The sequence below is a fragment of the Ursus maritimus genome, unplaced genomic scaffold, assembly GCF_017311325.1.
Source record: "Ursus maritimus isolate PB19 unplaced genomic scaffold, ASM1731132v1 scaffold_3, whole genome shotgun sequence".
NCBI classification, from domain to species: domain Eukaryota; kingdom Metazoa; phylum Chordata; class Mammalia; order Carnivora; family Ursidae; genus Ursus; species Ursus maritimus.
The window spans coordinates 6,467,619-6,485,449 of record NW_024425563.1 but is presented as its reverse complement, the minus strand read 5'-3'; the positions used below and the strand labels follow the sequence as shown (position 1 = coordinate 6,485,449).

The following is a 17,831-nucleotide window of genomic DNA, read 5'->3' as shown; positions in this document are numbered from 1 at the left end:
ATACTTTCTCCAATAAAATTTGCATGCTGTGCCTATACATCTCAGTGAATTTTCCTCTTTTTGAGGTCTCCAAAGTTTGCCAAGTTTTCTGAAGTGCCAGGGAGTGTACTTCCTTATTCCCCGAGAGACTGGGATCCTGGAAGCCAGATGTCATGTTTTCTTGCGAAGGTTTTGTAGGCATTTGCTCCGCCTATAACACCAACCATTGCTCCTTGGTGGTCTGCTTGTCCTTGATTAAATAAAAATCCCGCTCAGACATCACACTGTGGGGGCACCTGGGTGGCTCAGTCAGTTAAGCATCCGACTCTTGATTTCGGCGCAGGTCATGATGTTGGGGGTCTTGAGATCGAGCCCTACAATAGGATCCGCTCTGGATGTGCAGTCTTTTTAGGAGTCTCCCTCTCCTTGTGCCCCCCCCCCACTTAAAAAAACCACACTGTACATATGAGCCTCAGGCAGAATGGTTTTTTCCAATTGTATCTTTGTAAAACAGAGCATAGATTTTTACTGAACCTATACAAATGATTCTATCATCCTGAAAGTGAACGAGACTCAGCAGAAGCATTTGTTTTGGAATTCTGAGGCTAAGTGAAGGTCAACTAACGTTTAAAAATGGTTGTGGGGGTTGGGTGGCTGGGTGATGGACATTGGGGAGGGTATGTGTTGTGGTGAGTGCTTTATATTGTGTAAGACTGATGAATCACAGACCTGTACCCCTGAAACAAAAAATACATTATATGTTAATAATAATAAAGTAAAAATTAAAATAAAAATAAATCTCTAATTTAATAGGTGAAAAGAAGAAAAACAAAATAGCCCTTTAATCTTAGTTTTGTGACTAGCTGAATTTTGCCTTGATATCATTATTTTAATAACTTTATGGTTTCTAAATTCACTTTTTACAATTAAAAAGATCTTTCACTTGTTATTTGGTTTGCTATAAAAAAGTTTGAAAAAGATGGTTGATAAGAGTTTACAAATTCAGGGGCGCCTGGGTAGCTCAGTCGTTTAGCGTCTGCCTTCGGCTCAGGGCGTGATCCCATCCTTCCGGGATCGAGTCCCACATCGGGCTCCTCCGCTGGGAGCCTGCTTCTTCCTCTCTCACTCCCCTGCTATGTTCCCTCTCTCCCTGGCTGTCTCTGTCAAATAAATAAATAAAATCTTTTTAAAAAAAGAGTTTACAAATTCATAGTGTACTAAATTGTGGATTGGAGATACTTTAAGGAGAAAGAAATCAGGTTTGCTCATATATCCATACAAATAGAACATTGAAAATAATGCCATCGATATTCCAAACAACTAACCACGATGATATCTCCTTAATCCGTTCATTCCGTCCCATGTAATTAATTCTCACTGTGCTGGATCTTGGGTTGTCTGATGTCATGGGGGACATATGCCTCCAGACTGAGAGTCTCAGCAGTCCTGGCTCTGCTCACTGGCACAGTCCAAGCGTTGACTAAGTGCTGCCATCTTGGAAACCTGCTCCAAAGAGTCTATTTGGAGTACGAATAGTTCCATTACCTCCTACAGTTTTTCCCGTGAAACTCTGAGACTGTGCTTCTCTTTTGAAGGTACAAATTCTGAACATAGCTTTTGGCAGAGTCTTCAGACGAGCCTAAGAAGGAAGCAGAGACTGTTTGATAGCTGACTGAATGGTTGTGGTTAACTTATTAGAATAACCGAATATATCAGAGTGGAAGAGAGTAAAAGTCTCTGGGGGGCCAGTCTTTATTTCACGAGGCTTTGATCCATGTTTCCTTTGAGGAATCCAGCTCCAAGTGCACTGGCACATGGAGCACCGTATCTCTTTTGTGAGGAGCCGACCTCAGACTGCAGGAGGCAGCTCTTCTCGTGAGTCCCTGGGGCCAGAAGACCATTTCAATAAAGACGTGTGAGTGGAGGGGTAGAGATAATCCAAGTCCCTCGCCCCAGGAGACAGGCTGTGGAGGGGTTGAGTCTTCTTTCTCGGGTAGTACCCTTTGGGGAGGAGTGAGTGGGGAGAACCCAGGAGGTTTGAGCGATATCCCATAATTCACTTAAAGCGGATTGTTAGAAAGGGGAGTTAACGAATTTTATTTGGTGACAAGAGAGCAGGCTCCAATATCCCTGGCCGCTTTCCTCACCCATGATCTGTTTGACCTTCTTGCTAAATGACACACTGCATTAAGCACTGTGTCTGTCCCCATGTTGGTCTCTGGCCAAAGGAGGTAGTGTTTCCTGGCAGAAGTTTAGATTTTTATTTCTTGAAGATGTAGGAAGGAAGTATTTTCAGATGCATAGACAGAGGATGAGAAGCTGGGCCAGAAATCAACCAAGTCTTAGAAGTTTCATATCTGCCATTCTCAGGGTATGAGGACAGGCCCTCAGCAGGAACAGAAGACATGAAGTAAGGGTTTGCCGAGCTCTCCTCCTCTCCCTGAGGCGCCTTCAGTTCTGTTCATGTATTTGGGTCCTGCTGTGGACTAAATTGTGTCTCTGTCTCCCCAAATTCATATGTTGAATCCCTAACCCTCAATGTGATGGTATTTGGGATAAGACGTTTTGGAGGTAATTAAGTTTCCATGAGGTCATGAATGTGGGGTCCTCATGATGGGATTCATGCCTTAGTAAAAAGGAGTACCAGACAGCTGCTTCCTCCTGCCCCCAGGTGTGGACACAGTGAGAAGGTCCCATCTGCAAGCGGGTAGTGAGCCCTCCCCAGGGAAAGGAGTTGGCTGGCCCATTGACCTTGGGCTTTAGCCTCCGGAAGGGTGGGAGATAAATGCCTGTTGCTTAAGCCCCCAGACCATGGTGTTATGGTCCAAGCTGACTCTTGCAGACAGCTACGATGTGAAATCTTACAGTACGCCAGCTGTTGGAGGGTAACTCTGACCCGGGACTAGCATCAAAGCTTCTGTCACTACTACAAACTAATACTTGGTGATCACTGTGATCCAGGCGGCGGTCTAACAGTACCACATGCACTACTTCAGTTTCATAACAACCCCCTGAAGCAGGTGCTCCACTGTAAAGATTAGGAGAGTCAGGTGCAGAGAGGTTAACTCACCCAAGTGTCCTAGGCTGAAGAGAGGCCCCCTGAAAGATAGCCACATCCCTAGGACCTGTGAATGTAACTTGATGGCAAAGCATCTTTGCAGATGTGCTTAAGTTAATGACTTTGAAGTGAGGAGATTATTCTGGATTATCTGGGTGGGCCCTGATGTAGTCACAGAGGTCCTTGTTGGGGGAGGCAAGAAGGTCAAAGGAGGAAGAAGGCAATGGGTTGGAGGCAGCAGAGATTGGTGTGATGAGGCAATGAGCCAAGGAATGCTGGCAGCTTCTAGAAGCTTAAAGAGGCAAGGATGGATTCTCTCCTGGAGGCTTCAGAAAGAACCAGCTCTGCTGAGACCTTGATTTTATCTACATAAGATAAGGCCCTTGACCTCCAGAACTGTAAGAGACTACATTTATATTGTTTTAGGCTTAATTTTTGGTAATTTTTGGTAATTTGTTGTGGCAGCAAAGGAAACCGATACACCAAGGTGACATATGTAGACGGTGTGAGGAGCCATTATTTACATTTCCTGTTATTATTTCTGCAATGTCTTCATAAATTGAGCTTTGAATTTATCTAGATCTAGGTTTGGGTTTTTCTCTTGGCTCCCAAAGGTTTAGACTTTTGGCTTTGTGCCTGAGTGTTATTAATTTTTGAATGAGTAACGTGAGACTTTCATGAAAGACTATAATAAAAACCCATATCATACAATCCCTGGGAAGTATCCCCAGGCTCTAAATTTGGAGCCAGCAAGCCACATATCTGAGTTCCTTCTGCACAGAATCACCCCCAAAGTCTCCCACTCTATCTGGGGAAGATGATCAGACACCGTGGCTGGCCTGTGTGCATGCTTTGGGTCATTTAGTAAGGGCCTTTTGGACCCACCGCTATAACCCCAAACAACAAATATAGCTTTGGAAATTTTGGTCTGGTAGCGGGCACACGTAGAAAAAGATTTCAACCTGGCAAAACTAAAAGCATCCCCCAATTATGGGACAGTATTTCTGTCTCTTTAAAGGCAAACTGTTCCTTCACTAGCTCCACCCAATCAGAACTTCCTGGCTCAGAGGCTTCAAAGGGTAGGGACACTTTTTCCTGACAGTTAAAGCAAAAGCACCAGCTCAAACAGCTTCTTTGGAGAAAGCCTGAGAACTCATCAACTCTTCCAAAGGTGAGCCGGGCCTCAGAGCAGTGGAGCTGTGAGATACTGCGGGACACAGGGTATGCATGGGGGTGGACTCGACTGATGTGCCCAATTCCACCTGTCTCGTATTTCACAGGAGAAACTTGCTGAATAAGGTACCTTCCATCAGTTGTTGTTGTGACGACGCTGAGTGCTGCCTGACAACCCATCCGTTGCCCTCAGTGGGAAATCGAGGTCCTTGAGGTGGGTCTCTAGAGCCGAAAGGCAATTGAAAGACCACTGGGTCCGAATCCCTCTCTTCCCTGAAAACGAATCTGAATCCCAGCCTGTGTGAATGTGGTTTCGTTACTCTCCCAGGGATACCCCAGTCACTAATGGCACAGGAAGCCAAAACTCAGTTTGCTGAGTCCTGGCAACATGGAAGGAGAGCAGTTGTGTGACGGGTAGTGTAGCAGATGAGGGAAGGGGGGAGCGCCCTGAGGGGAGAGGTGGCTATTCTACAGACGCGATGTGTCCGAAAGCCTTTGGTTGCCTTCCCTAATTCCAGGCTTGCTACCAGTTCACTGTTTCTGGAAAGAGTGTGGGCTATCTCCCTTGGCCTCCCCTGAGGGAGTGTATTTCATTTCTGATTTTCTGATTCACTGTGTTCCCGATTCAGTGTAAGTGGAAATGTAGCATCAAGGACCTGAGGAGGAACCAGGAAGAGGCCATAGTGTGCAGTGGTTATGCAGGAGTGTGGTGGTCGGACAGACATTGAATTGTATCCCTCCTCTGCCCAATGCCTATTAACGCTGTGACCTTGGGCTAGTCTCTCAGCATTTCTGAGCCACATCAATTTCCTCATTTGAACAATTAAAATAAGGGTACCTGTCTGGCTCATCAGAAGAGTGTGTGTGTGACTTTTGATGTCAGAAATCGTGAGTTGGTGCCCCTCGTTGGGTGTAGAGATTAGTTAAATAATAAATAAATAAACTTTAAAAATTAAAATAATAGGGCACCTGGGTGGCTCATGACTGAGCCTTTGGCTCCTGAGATCGAATCCCGCATCAGGCTCCCTGCTTGGCGGGGGATTCTACTTCTCCCTCTACCCTTCCCCCCTGCTTGCGATCTCTCTCTTTCTCTCACTCTCTCTCAAATAAATAAAATCTTGAAAAAAATTAGGGTAATAAAATTACGTTCCTTGCAGGTATTTTTGGGGAGTAAAGGAGTTAATGTACAAAACCTATTTATCAGGGTGCTTGGTAGACAGTATACATTCAGTAGTTGTTGCACTATGAACAAGTTAAATTTTTTTTGTGGGAAATTTTTTTTACTTCTTTTTATAAAAGATTTTTATTTATTTAAAAGAGCAGAAGCAGGTGGAGGGGTAAGACGAGGGGAAGGAGAGGGAGAAGCAGGCTCCCCTTTGAGCAAGGAGACCGATGTGGGGTTCAATCTCAGGCCCTGGGATCATGACCTGAGCTGTAGGCAGATGCTTAACTGACTGAGCCACCCAGGCGCCACAACTGGGGGAGATTTTTAACTCATTCAAAGATAAAGAACCTCCATGTACCTTCAACAATTATCAATTTGTGTAAATCTTGTTTCATCGATAAACCCCTCCCACCCATCCCAGATTATTTTGAAGCAAATGTCAGACACTGTATCACTTTGTCAGTAAATTTGAGTATGTATGTCTGAAAGATAAAGAGCATTAAAAATATGACTTTTTCAGACTTTGAAGAGCAATTAGAAATTTTCCAAAATTACCAGATATAGTTAGATTCCCCAATGGTCTCATACTTTTAAAAATTGTTTGAAATCAGATCCAAATAATGTTCATAAACTGCAATTATTTGCTATCGTTCAGTTGAGCTTAGTGTATAAGTTTCTACTTTCCTGTTTCTGTCTGTGAAATTGGTGTTGTGTTTTATAAGAAAGGGCAGTCTTTTGTCCAACAGAGTTGGACAGTGTACATCTTGTTGATTAAATCCTCAAGATGTCCTTTAACTTGCTCTTCTAGTTTCAACATTTTGTATGAATTTATGTCTAAGGAGAGGCTTGGTCAGATTAAGGTTTCCTTGGTTCTTTGGGTGGGACTATTTCTCAGGAGCTGTTGTAAACGTACATCAGAAGGCCATTGTGTTCGCTTCTCTCTCTTCCTGTGACTTAGCAGACACTAATGCCAGCCTAGAGTAGAGCTGTGTCATTCAGGGTCACAAATTATGGTATCTAATTCTATCATTCTTTCTTCATGTATCAGATGGAACAACCCTATAAAAGAAACTTCCCCTCCACAGTTCTTTCACTTCCTTGAGGTACAGTTAAATAACACAAAAGACATGCTTGATTCTTTCCCTTTATTTGTCCATGTTCAGAATGATGGAATTATTTCCTAGCATACCCCAAAGGGAACAAGTGACTTCTTTTAAGATGATGATATTGTTATGAATTTGTGGATTTCAACATATTTGATCTCTTTCAATCTATTGGAAACACTATTCTATGGATCCTCAAATTGCCCCATCTCTGTCAGAACCTCTTCAAGTTGACGCTTTAGTCCTTTTGACAAGATTCGAGTTTTTTAAAATAATTTTAAAAATAATTTTTAAAAATAATCTCTAACCCAATGTGACTCCGAGATCAAGAGTTGCATGCTCTCCTGACTGAGCCAACCAGGTGCCCACGGTCTGAGTAATTTTTGTTAGCATCCTTGCTTTATGGTCTGACGAGACAGCCTAGCATCCACTTGCGCAATTCCCAGCCCAGACCTGGGATCAGCACTTGCTCCTGAGTGTCCTAATGTTTCTAGTGAGAAATTGCATTCGAAAAGCACAGTATGGTGCTTTTCCCTAACGGTGCTCATTGCCACTGGCCTTGTCACTGACCTTCATAACTACACACACACACACACACACACACACACACACACACACACACAAAGCTAAAAACAGGATAGGACTCCTGAAAACAATTTCAGATTTCTTTTTTGGCAGATTTTTTTCTCTTGTTGGCCTTATGGTATATTCCACTAGGGATGGAGAGTGAAATTACTGCATTTTGAAGGCTCTTTGACCAATGTTTTGTGTGGTTTATCCATCACACCAAATACTATAAGTATCATTATCTTTTGATTATTACGAGTATTTTCTAATATTTATTTATTTATTTATTTATTTATTTATTTATTTATTTCAAGTAGGCTTTACACTGGAAACTAATGTGGGGCCTGAACTCACGATCCTGTGATCAAGATCTGAGCTGAGATCAAGAGTTGGATGCCTAACCAACTGAGTCACTTAGGTGCCCCTTACTAGTATTTTAAAATATAGTTTTTGTTGTTTAATTATATAAACTATTTACAGGTTTCCCCTACTATCTGAAAGCAGAATGCACCTATGAAATCTTTCATAAACCAAAATGCAGGGAAATAATTACCATTAATTTATATGGAAAAATTTGGGGGGTATTCCCAGATCCCCCCAAAATCACCTCCCTTATGCATTTCTGATAGCTTTAGACACAACTTGCTATCAAATGCACAAAATCAGTTGAGGTAAAGCCCACATGCTCACATGGCTCAAAGCTCTGGCAGCTGGATGCTGCGATGCTCTGTGGGGTTCCTGGGGAAGGGGCTTGGCAGCATCACTCCCACTGCCCAAGATATGTGCTGCACCTCCAGTGGCTCATCTAAATGTAAAACAAACGCTGAACACTGTTTTTGCTTTCAGCTTTTTTTGTAAAAATGAAAATCCTCTTTGAATTTACTTTGGCTAGCAAAAACAGGTCCACATGTAGGTCTTTCATAAAACCACAGTGGTGTAATTTGAGCTTTATTTTCTCTTATTTTTTAGAAGATTTATTTATCTCTTTATTTGACAGAGAAACAAGAGAGACAGAGAGCAAGCATAAGCAGGGGGAGCAGCAGAGGGAGTGGGAGAAGCAGGCTCCCCTCAGAGCAGGGAGCCCAAAGTTGGACTGGAGCCCGATGTGGGGTCCGATCCCAGGACTTTGGGATCATAAGCTGAGCTGAAGGCAGATGCTTAACTAACGGAGCCACCCAGGTGCCCCAAGTAATTCAAACTTTTAAAAAGCAGGGAATACCTGTACATGCTTTCAAGATCAAATCTGTGAAATCTAAGTATATTTAAAGAAGTGTAGTTTCCAGCTTCTATCCTTGTCCCCTCCACTCTGTTCCTCCCATCCCCATAAAAGTAGCTTTTTTGTTTGTTTACTTTTCAGATTTTCCTGCCATTACTTTTTCATGTACATGAAATACGTATATTGTAGTTTATACATATACTTCATGCTCCTCCTTATTAGAGAAATGGTAGTAAACTATGCATTTTTTTCTGCACTTTGCATTTTTTGTCTATTGAAATACTCTGGAGATGTCTCCATACTGGCATGTAGAGATAGTACTCATTCCCCGCTACACTTCGCGGTGCGGATATACTTTGTTTAGTCAACCAGTCCCCTATTTGTGGGCATTTGATAGATTTTTGTCTTTTGCTATTACAAATACTGATACAGTGAATAGACTTATGCAGATTTTTCCCCCTGTATTTTTGTCAGTGTAGCTTTGGGGTGTAGGGAAGGAAAAATTCCTCCTCTCTCCTTCAAGTTCCTCCAGATGAACTAAGAATTACATTTACTTGAGACAGATTAAGAGGAGGAAAAAAAACCAAAGTGTGCAAGGAGGCCCAGTGAGGAAACTGAGACCAAAAGAAATGACCACGGCAAGCAGTTTTTATACTTATTAGACCAAGAGACATGGGAGGAATTGACAAGACAAAGAAAATGTAACTTGGGGAGCTTCAATTAGTAAGGAATTCTCAACAGGCTTTGGGCTGCGGTAGTAAAGGCGTACAAAGAAACAAGAGTTGTCTGCACAGCTTCTTGGCTCTAAATCGCCCATCTCTGGTCATAAGGATTTCTCTTCAGCTCGTGGGACAGAGAGAGCACCCTTCACATGGGAGATTAGTTTCCACCTTGCAGGGAAACATAGGAGGGTCTCAGTGTCCTTCTTGAACAGGCTGTGTCTTTAGCAACTTTTATTTAAAATAATCAGCATGCCAAGGTGGCACATTTTCGGGTAGCCTGTCCTCATATACAGGCACATATCCTAAAATTGGGACTAATACTCCTAGGATAAATGCACATGTACTTTTGCAAGATAATGCTATGCTAACTTCTCCACTGTAGGTTTTGGACTGTTTTTCTATTCCCATTAGCCATGGAGAAGAGGACCTGTTTCCTCTAAACCTTTATGAACTATATATTGTACCAGCAAATTTTATGATTTTTGCCAAACCTGTAGATGAGAAATAGTATCTCAGTGTAATTTGAATTGTTTTATTTAGTTATCTTATCTTTTCTATGTTTGATTTCTTTTTCTCTATTTTAAATGAGTGTTAATATCTCCTAATATATTCAAGGGTCATTTACACTTTGTCCTATGAACAGCTTATTCATATGTGTTACTCCATTTTCTATCATGGTGTTGCTCCTTTGTTTCTCTACTTTTAGGAATTCTCTGTATAATTGGCTAATTTTCTCTTGTATTCATCATTATTCTTTGTATCATAGGAAAATTAACCCTCTTTTATATCGGAAGGAAAAACTTCCCCCCTAGTTTGACATTTGTGTTTTAATTGTCTATAGTGTTCTTTACCTTACATTATCTTTTAGATTTTTATGTAATCTATTTATGAGTCTTTTTCCTTACCCTCTTTAAAATCTTAGAAATATTTTCCCACCCTAGGTTACAAAGAACTTGCCCACATTTCCTCTAGTATTTATATGGATTAATTTTCTTATGTTTAAATTTCTAATCTATTTAGAATTGGAATGGCATTAGAAAGTGGGTGCAGTTTTGTGTTTTTCTGTATGGTTTTATAGTTATCCCAGTGCTGGTTATTAGTCCATCTTTCCCCCCATTGATGTGAGATGCTGCCTTATTGAATATAAATGTAGCATAATATAATCGAATTGAATATTTGTGAATGTAGTTTGATCAACTTGGTCTGTTTCTGATTTTCTGGGTTGTTTTCATTGTTCTGTCTCTCTGTTCATACCCTGATGTCATACTGCCTTAACTATAGAGGCTAAAATGCTTTATTATCTGGCAGAGCCAGTCCTCCCTCACAATTCTTCTCTTTTTTGATTGTCCAGGCTAATTTTCTTTTTTATTCATCCAAATGAATTTTATAGTCAACTCTTTTAGCAGCAGGGGAAAGAAAGTGGTGACAAAAAATTTTAAATTTATATATTTTAAAATCACATTAAAGAAGTATCTAATAACTCAAATTTTTTGAAATACTTTAAATATGAAACAGTATTTCATTTGGTGAAATGTATTTTCTGCATCTAGGTATTTTTCTTCTTAATCTACTCATGGGAATGTGTTGTAACAACCCTTTTTCTCCTATTGAACCACCCTAGGATTTCTGAAATACATCACATTGAATCATGGTGTATTACTTGTTAGTGTCTAAAAATGTATTTAGGATTTTTGTATTAGGATTCACAAATGAGACAGATCTGTAGCTTTATTTATTGGTGAAATCTTTGTTAGTCTTCAAGATCAGTATCATACCTGCGTCATAGAAAGAATCAAAAGTTTTCCTTCCTTTTAAATCATCAGGAATAGCTTAAGAAGCATGGAGATTCTTAGATCTTTAAGGTAAGGATTGAACCTTAACCTGAAGAGTTGAACCTGAACATCTGGACCTCGTACTCTTTGGTGTGGAAACTCTTTACCTGTTTTATTATTTCTTCCATGGTGATTGAACCATCTTTCTGTCTTTATGGGATGAACATGGATAGTAGACCACTATATATTTTCAAGGAGGAACAGAAAGGAGAAAAGAGGGGGTAATGTTTTCCACTTACCTCCAATGACCCTTTTTCTTCTCCTTCCCTTCCTTAAGGTTTGTGGATACCTAAGCCCCAGAGCCTATTGATATTGACATGGCTGACCCACAGGACAACACTCTGAGGATTGTTCTGGTTGGGAAAACCGGAAATGGGAAAAGTGCAACAGTAAACACCATCCTTGGGAGAAAAGTATTTGAGTCTAGAATTGCTCCCCACGCTATTACCAAACACTGTCAAAAAGCATCCCGAGAATGGAAGGGGAGGAATCTTCTCATTGTTGACACCCCGGGGCTCTTTGACACCAAAGAGACCCTGGAAACCACCTGCAAGGAAATCAGCCAGTGTGTCCTCTACTCCTGTCCTGGGCCCCATGCCATCGTCATGGTTCTGCAGCTGGGCCGCTACACGGATGAAGAGCAGAAGACCGTAGCATTGATCAAGGCTGTCTTTGGGAAGGCAGCCATGAAGCACATGATTGTTTTGTTCACTCGCAAAGATAACTTGGAGGGTCAGAGCCTAGATGACTATATAGCAGAGGCAGATGTCAACCTCAGGAGCGTCATCAGGGAATGTGGGAACCGCTGCTGTGCCTTCAACAACAGAGGCACAGAAGCTGAGACGGAAGCTCAAGTGCAGGAGCTGGTGGGGCTGATAGAGCAGATGGTGTGGAGAAACGGCGGGGCTTACTTTTCTGATGACATTTACAAGGACACAGAGGAAAGGCTGAAACAAAAGGCAGAAGTCCTGAAGAAAATCTACACTGATCAATTACATAAGGAAATTATGCTAGTAAGAAAGGAATGTGCTCATAAATTACAGCAAGAACGAGAGGAAAAAATAAAAGCACTGAAAATGCAATATGAAGAAAAAATTAAAAATCTTAGGGAAGAAGCTGAAAGGGGTGTATTTGATGAGGTTTTTAATGAGATTAAGGGGTTTCTTTCAAGGACATGGTATATGTTTTGGTAGTCATGTCAATTTCACTTTTGCTTCTGAATTTACTATGTCATGTAATAGCGATAGACTGTAGTTTCCAAGGATGGCTGTGAGAATACAGTCGATCCTACTTATTCTTCTTATAATCTGACTTTGTTACTTCCCCCACTGAGTTGTGGGGCCTATGTCCCCTGCCTTGGAATTGACAGACTTTGTGACTGTTCCGATAAATAGCAGATGGCTGAAGCAACCCCTTGGGACTCTAAGTCGAGACATGGAAAATGCCCCCTGCCCTGCTGAGGTGTTTGCCCTTGGAACTGGGCCAACACGTTGTGAGAGAGGCCATGTTGCCCATTGAGAGGCCCCCAGCTTGATGTCACTGGCCGACTCCCCTTTTATCTTCTTTTATCTTTTATCTCCCAGCTGGATCAACTTGCCAACCGTGCAAGCAAGGTGACATGGAAGCAGGCTCTCCACCTGCCAGCGTGCGTCGAACAGAGTTGCAAAGAGCAAAGATGCGCAATCCCCACTGAGTCCTGCCCATATTGCAGATTGATGAGAAACAAAAATAAATGATGGTTGTTGTTTTAAGCCACCGAGCTTCAGAATGGTTTGTTCTGTCCTGACAGCTAACCAGAATGAAACCTCTTCCAGTTGGTCCCCCCCACCTCCCATTCCTCCCCACCCCCGTCCGTCTTCACAGTGCTGACAAATTTAAGAAGTGACGAGATTGGCATTCTCAGGCAATGATATATAGATTTGAAAGCCTCAATTTGGGAAAATTCAAACAAGAAATCCTGCACACATCTTGTGTTAGCGCCGCTGGTGGCGTGTACCGCTGCAAGGCTGGTCTACAGGACATTTGTTAGTGAAGCAGCGGGTTGCTCTGGAAAGCTGGGTCTGTGGTTCATGGAGATCTGGAAGTTGGTAGATTCTCTTATTGCTTTTCTCTCTGTTCTTGTCTGACTATAACTTAAAAATCTCTTCTGTGCCAAATATTTGTCACTGGCCTTTGCAGACCCACACTCCAGCCGTCTTCGCCCTAGCTCTCTGCCCTAGGAGGCTGATGTCTATGGACTACCTCGGTGGGATCGCTTGCTCTCTGACTTCTGCTTGGCCTGGCCGTGGGAAGTCCAAGTAGAACACCCCAGGGGAGTAGAAAAGCAAGGCTGGGTGGTCGTTCTCCTCTCTGTCCCTGTGAGGCCATCTCTGACCAGCTGCAACCCTAAGCCAAAGGTGACAGCTCCTTCCACAGTGGCCTCGCTACCCAACTCACCTTCTGGGTTCCGGTCTCTATTCACCCTCTTAGGGTTGGGATATCATTTTCTCACCGTTACTAACACTCCCCTTTTTCGTTTCCAGAGCCCTGTATCCACGCTTGTAGGAAGTCCCTTCTCTAAACTTCCCCCAAGAACCTAATGAGAGTGGGCCATCTTTTAGCTGCTAGAATTCTGATTGATAAATCTTGGGGATCCCACTTCTCTTTCAGAGCATTCGCTGATCTTTATTGCTGTTGTTGGTTTGAAATTCCCTCTAGTCTTTTCTGCCACCAGAAAAATCTCTTCATTCCCCTTCCAAGCTGTGGCATTGGCAGTGAGTATTTGAAAGGTTCTGTCTTGCTAAAATAATTGACAAACTTCCAAGTTAGAGGGGTGGCTTTCTATCATTTACAGTGATTGCAGACATCCCCAAATCAAATCAGTAGAATTTTCACAGTCGTCCTTTGTTTTGACTATGAACATGACTGAGGTGTTAGTGGATCAGTGAAGGGAGATGGATTAGAGATTGAATTTGGAAAAAATAAGATCCTACATCCTTGCTCATTCTAAGGTTCATCACAAGTATTAGGAATGGAGTAAAAACAACATGGAAGAAAAAACTCTCATAAGCAAAGATATTCATAACATGTGTCTAATAACACCGCTGAACCAAACTGCTCTTTGCCGTCATGCAATTCTTACATTCAAAAGTACTTCGTTGTGAGGAAGAATTCAGGGCTTGAAGTCCGCTGAGAAGGATGTGTCCACATGGGTGATGGGTAGGACGATCATGCTTCTTTTCAGAAACGGGAAAGTGAAGGGCGACAAGTAAGGTTGTCAGGGGAAAGGTAGAGTCAGGAGCAACAGCATTCAGTTAGGTTTGTGACAAGTTGAATATCAGTTGTCAAAGGTAGGGTCCAATGTAAATAAATGATCTGCATTAACTTGACATTTGGGTCTGAAGGTTATGTGAAAGGCTTGGGGTGAATGTGAACATAAATATCTCCCTCACTTTCAGCTGAGTCTTCAATAACTGCCAATATCCCCACAGGCCAACACTACATGCCAGAAGATCCATATAGGACGTGCAAAGGAAGGAGCGAGAACGAGTTTTGTGAGGTTTAGTTCTTCAACTAATTTGATAGATATTGGAAGGTGTCAAAAGGAAGAGTTTTTTTTTTGTTTTTTGTTTTTTTAAAGGTTTACTTATTTGAGAGAGAGTGAAAGAGAGAGAGAGACAGAGAGATGGTGTGCGGGTGCACAAGGTGGGGGAGGCGCACAGGGAGAGGGAGACTCCTGCAGCGGACTCCGTGCTGAGCAGGCAGCCGGACTTCGGGCTTGATTCCGAGACCCTGAGATCGTGACCCGAGCCAAAATCAAGAATCAAATCAACATCAAAAGTCAAAATCAACCGACTGAACCATCCAGGTGCCCCGGATTTTTTTTTTAAGTTTCAAAAAATAGAAAGAGAGGATGTCTATGGTGTACAATTTCTATTAATCCCTTTTCTACAATGATTAGCCTATGGCCAGTTTGCCGTCTTGAACTTGAAATCCCTGGTCTCTTGGTAAATAGAAATGAAACATAGTAAGAATACCTTGCACCCTCCCCTCGGATCCTGTGAAGTGACCGCAACTTGATGTGCCCGGGGAGACAAGAACAGAGCCGGCTGTGGTTGTGGGGAAGACAGGAAAGAAGTGCGGTCGCACACAGGTATATTTACAACAAATTTGTGCTCTTGTGAGACGTTCCTGTGAGAAGCTTCTGAGAACCGGGCTGACCTCGACTGTGGCCGCACACTTCCTGGGGTCTGTACTGTGAGGTGTGTAGGAAACACCCTCCGCTCTCTTTCCCACTAATTTCTCTTTTTCCAAATATTTTCGTGCACTCCACCAACCGAGCCGGCCGGGTGCCCAGTGATTTCTTTCCTTCTTGTTTTCTAAGATTTTATTTATGTATTTAAGAGAGAGAGAGCGTGCGAGCTGGGGGGTGGAGGGGCAGAGGAAGAAGCCGACTCCCCGATGAGCGGGATACCCGCCCCGGGATCCTGACCTGAGCTGAAGGCGGATGCTTACAGGCTGAAGTGCCCAGGCGGCCCTCCCCGGACACTTCACAGTGAGAGGAAGCCAGGAAAACAATGGAGGCAGATTTTCAAAGTGCTGAGAGAAAAGAACAACTAACCTGAAATCCTGCACTCACGGAGAACAGCCGTCAAAATTACACACATTTCAGGGGCGCCTGGGTGGCTCAGCAGGTTAAGCATCTGACTCCAGCTCAGGCCGTGGTCCTGGGTGCTCCTAGAAATGTGGGCCTTAATAGAGAATCCCTATGTGTAGTGGGCCTTATAACCCAAATAAAGAATATCCAAGTAATGGTTTTGGGGATTAATTGTACTTAACTTTTCTATTATATTTCTCATCAATCTCTGCTCTCACTCCCACACTTAAATAGAGAATGATACAAACCTTCCTGTTGGGCTTATTCTTAGAAACAAAATATAATCCTATCCTTTCTTTCTTTAAATCACTTTGGAATCACAGACTTGTGTTTACACCCTGCCTGTTCTTTTGACTGGCTCTTGTTTGCCTGTCTCACCGAAGGGCTGAGTCGTCCTTCTTATTTGGGTTATATTGTTCTGGAATGTTCTTTATCCTCACTCTTAGTGCACCATTTATTCCACTGCCCTGTTTCCTGTTTAGGAGTAGCTATCCCGTGCTTGTATGCACAGGCCGACCACATGCTATCCTCAGAGATACTTTTGTCTTCTCTTTTGTCTCTTTGGAATTGTTAGCAGTTTGTATAATTACTCAAATGCTATGCAACTTCAAATAAAGTCTCAGTTATGGGGTATGATTGTAAATTATCACCTCTTTTATACTGGGATCCATAGCTCTAGGGAACTGGGATCCACTCACCCCCCCGCATTCTCTCCCAGTTTACATTTTCATGGTAGATAGTGTCAGATGTCAAGGATTAGCCTATTGCAAATGGTCTGAACACCATCTCACAGGGTGACTCTGAACCCATCTAATCAGTGACATGAAGATCAGTTACCTTCTCTTGCTTCAAGCAGATGAGACCTTGGAAATTGCAGCTCTCCCTGCCCCAGTCACTGGGAGGAGGGAGAAGAGGGAGGACTGCCTATGCTGGTACAGGCCTAAAGCTCTAGGGGCAGGTGTTGGTCTGGATGGCCAGATGTGCTGAGATGTGGGGTCAGGGACCACAGGCTTTCAGAGTAGCTGGTAGCTCTCTGCTTTCAACCCTGTGGTTCTTCCAGAATGTCACAGCTTAACCCATATGGTATCCTTCATGGTAGAGTCTTTGCATGGCTGAATATGGTAGCTACTAGGCAGACATGGCTACTTAACTTTAAAGGAATTCAAATAGGGGCACCTGGCTGATTCGTCCAGTGGAGCTTGCAACACTTGATCTCGGGGCTGTGAGTTTGAGCCCCCTGTTGGGCGTAGAGATTACTTACAAATAAATCTTAAAAAAATTAATTCAAAGGAAGTACAATTAAGAATTCGGTTCTGCAATCACACGGATCACATTTCATGTGTCGATAGCCCATGTGGTTAATGGCTACCCTGTTGGACTGCACGAATCAAACCCATGATTGAGAACGTTCCATGTGTGCTGCTAGATGCTGAAGTGGGCGGGTCTCTTACGGGAAGACGTTTGGAGAGCTCCTCCTCTCACTTCCTCTCTCCTTTTTCTCAACATTGTGGCTTGGCATTGCCTTCAAAGTTAGAGAAGGAGCAGGACCCAGATTTCCCAGGTAAGAGAAAAGGGAGGGGACAGAGGGTAACATGTGATTTGGTGGAGAGAGGACCTCTCCTCTGGGTGTATATCTTAAACCTGCCAGCATACTTGTTCTCCGATGTTATATTTCTTGTTGGTTCCTGTTTCCTGTATTTGATGATGTTAGGCTGTAATCTGGTTTTTTTTTTTTTTTAAGATCTTAATTATTGACTTAAGGGAGAGAGAGAGCGAGCTCATGTGCACTTGTGAGAGAGGACCAATGAGGCGGAGGGGCAGAAATAGCGAGAAGCAGGTTCCCAGCTGAGCAGGGAGCCAGATGTGGGGCTGGATCCGAGGACCCCAGATCATGACCGGAGCCGAAGGCAGCTGCTTAACCGACTGGGCCACCCAGGCGCCCCATAATCTGTTTTGAAGGCCGAGCCCTACAAATCAATGCATCTTTCAGGGATTGCTGTCCAGAGGGTATTTGTAACAATGAATTATTCCTTTCACTGTTTAGAGAAGGCATCAACCAACTTAAAGCATTCAGGGAGAGGGTTGGGTGAGCAGACAGATTAGTTCTGTGGGAAGCCGAGGGAAATGTAAGAAGTACAGCTCCCTGTCTGCTGCCCCAAAGCCAGCACCCAGGTCAGGACCAGGGGCTCTGAGAGCCAGCCAGCTGCCTGCTCAGACCTGCCTCCTGAGGGATAGCCCCTTTCTGGGCCTCAGAACTGGGGAAAGGGAACCTTTAGGAGGTGGGATGAAGGAGCTGTCCGCCCACCCTCAGGGGACTCTTGGCAGTTGAGGGGGAGCTGGGCACCGATGGATGCTTGTTTTGCTTTTAGGTTTTGTTTCT

General features: G+C 43.2%; 1 protein-coding gene across 1 annotated transcript; it reads left to right on the top strand.

The window, feature by feature from the left end:
- Window positions 1-4,057: 4,057 nt before the first annotated feature.
- On the top strand, window positions 4,058-12,566 carry LOC103668944 (GTPase IMAP family member 7). Its single transcript, XM_008697253.2, has 3 exons — window positions 4,058-4,208; window positions 4,318-4,424; window positions 11,093-12,566. The coding sequence occupies exon 3, from the start codon at window positions 11,133-11,135 to the stop codon at window positions 12,006-12,008; it is 876 nt and encodes a 291-aa protein (XP_008695475.1). The 5' UTR covers window positions 4,058-4,208; window positions 4,318-4,424; window positions 11,093-11,132; the 3' UTR covers window positions 12,009-12,566.
- The last annotated feature ends 5,265 nt before the right edge of the window (window positions 12,567-17,831 follow it).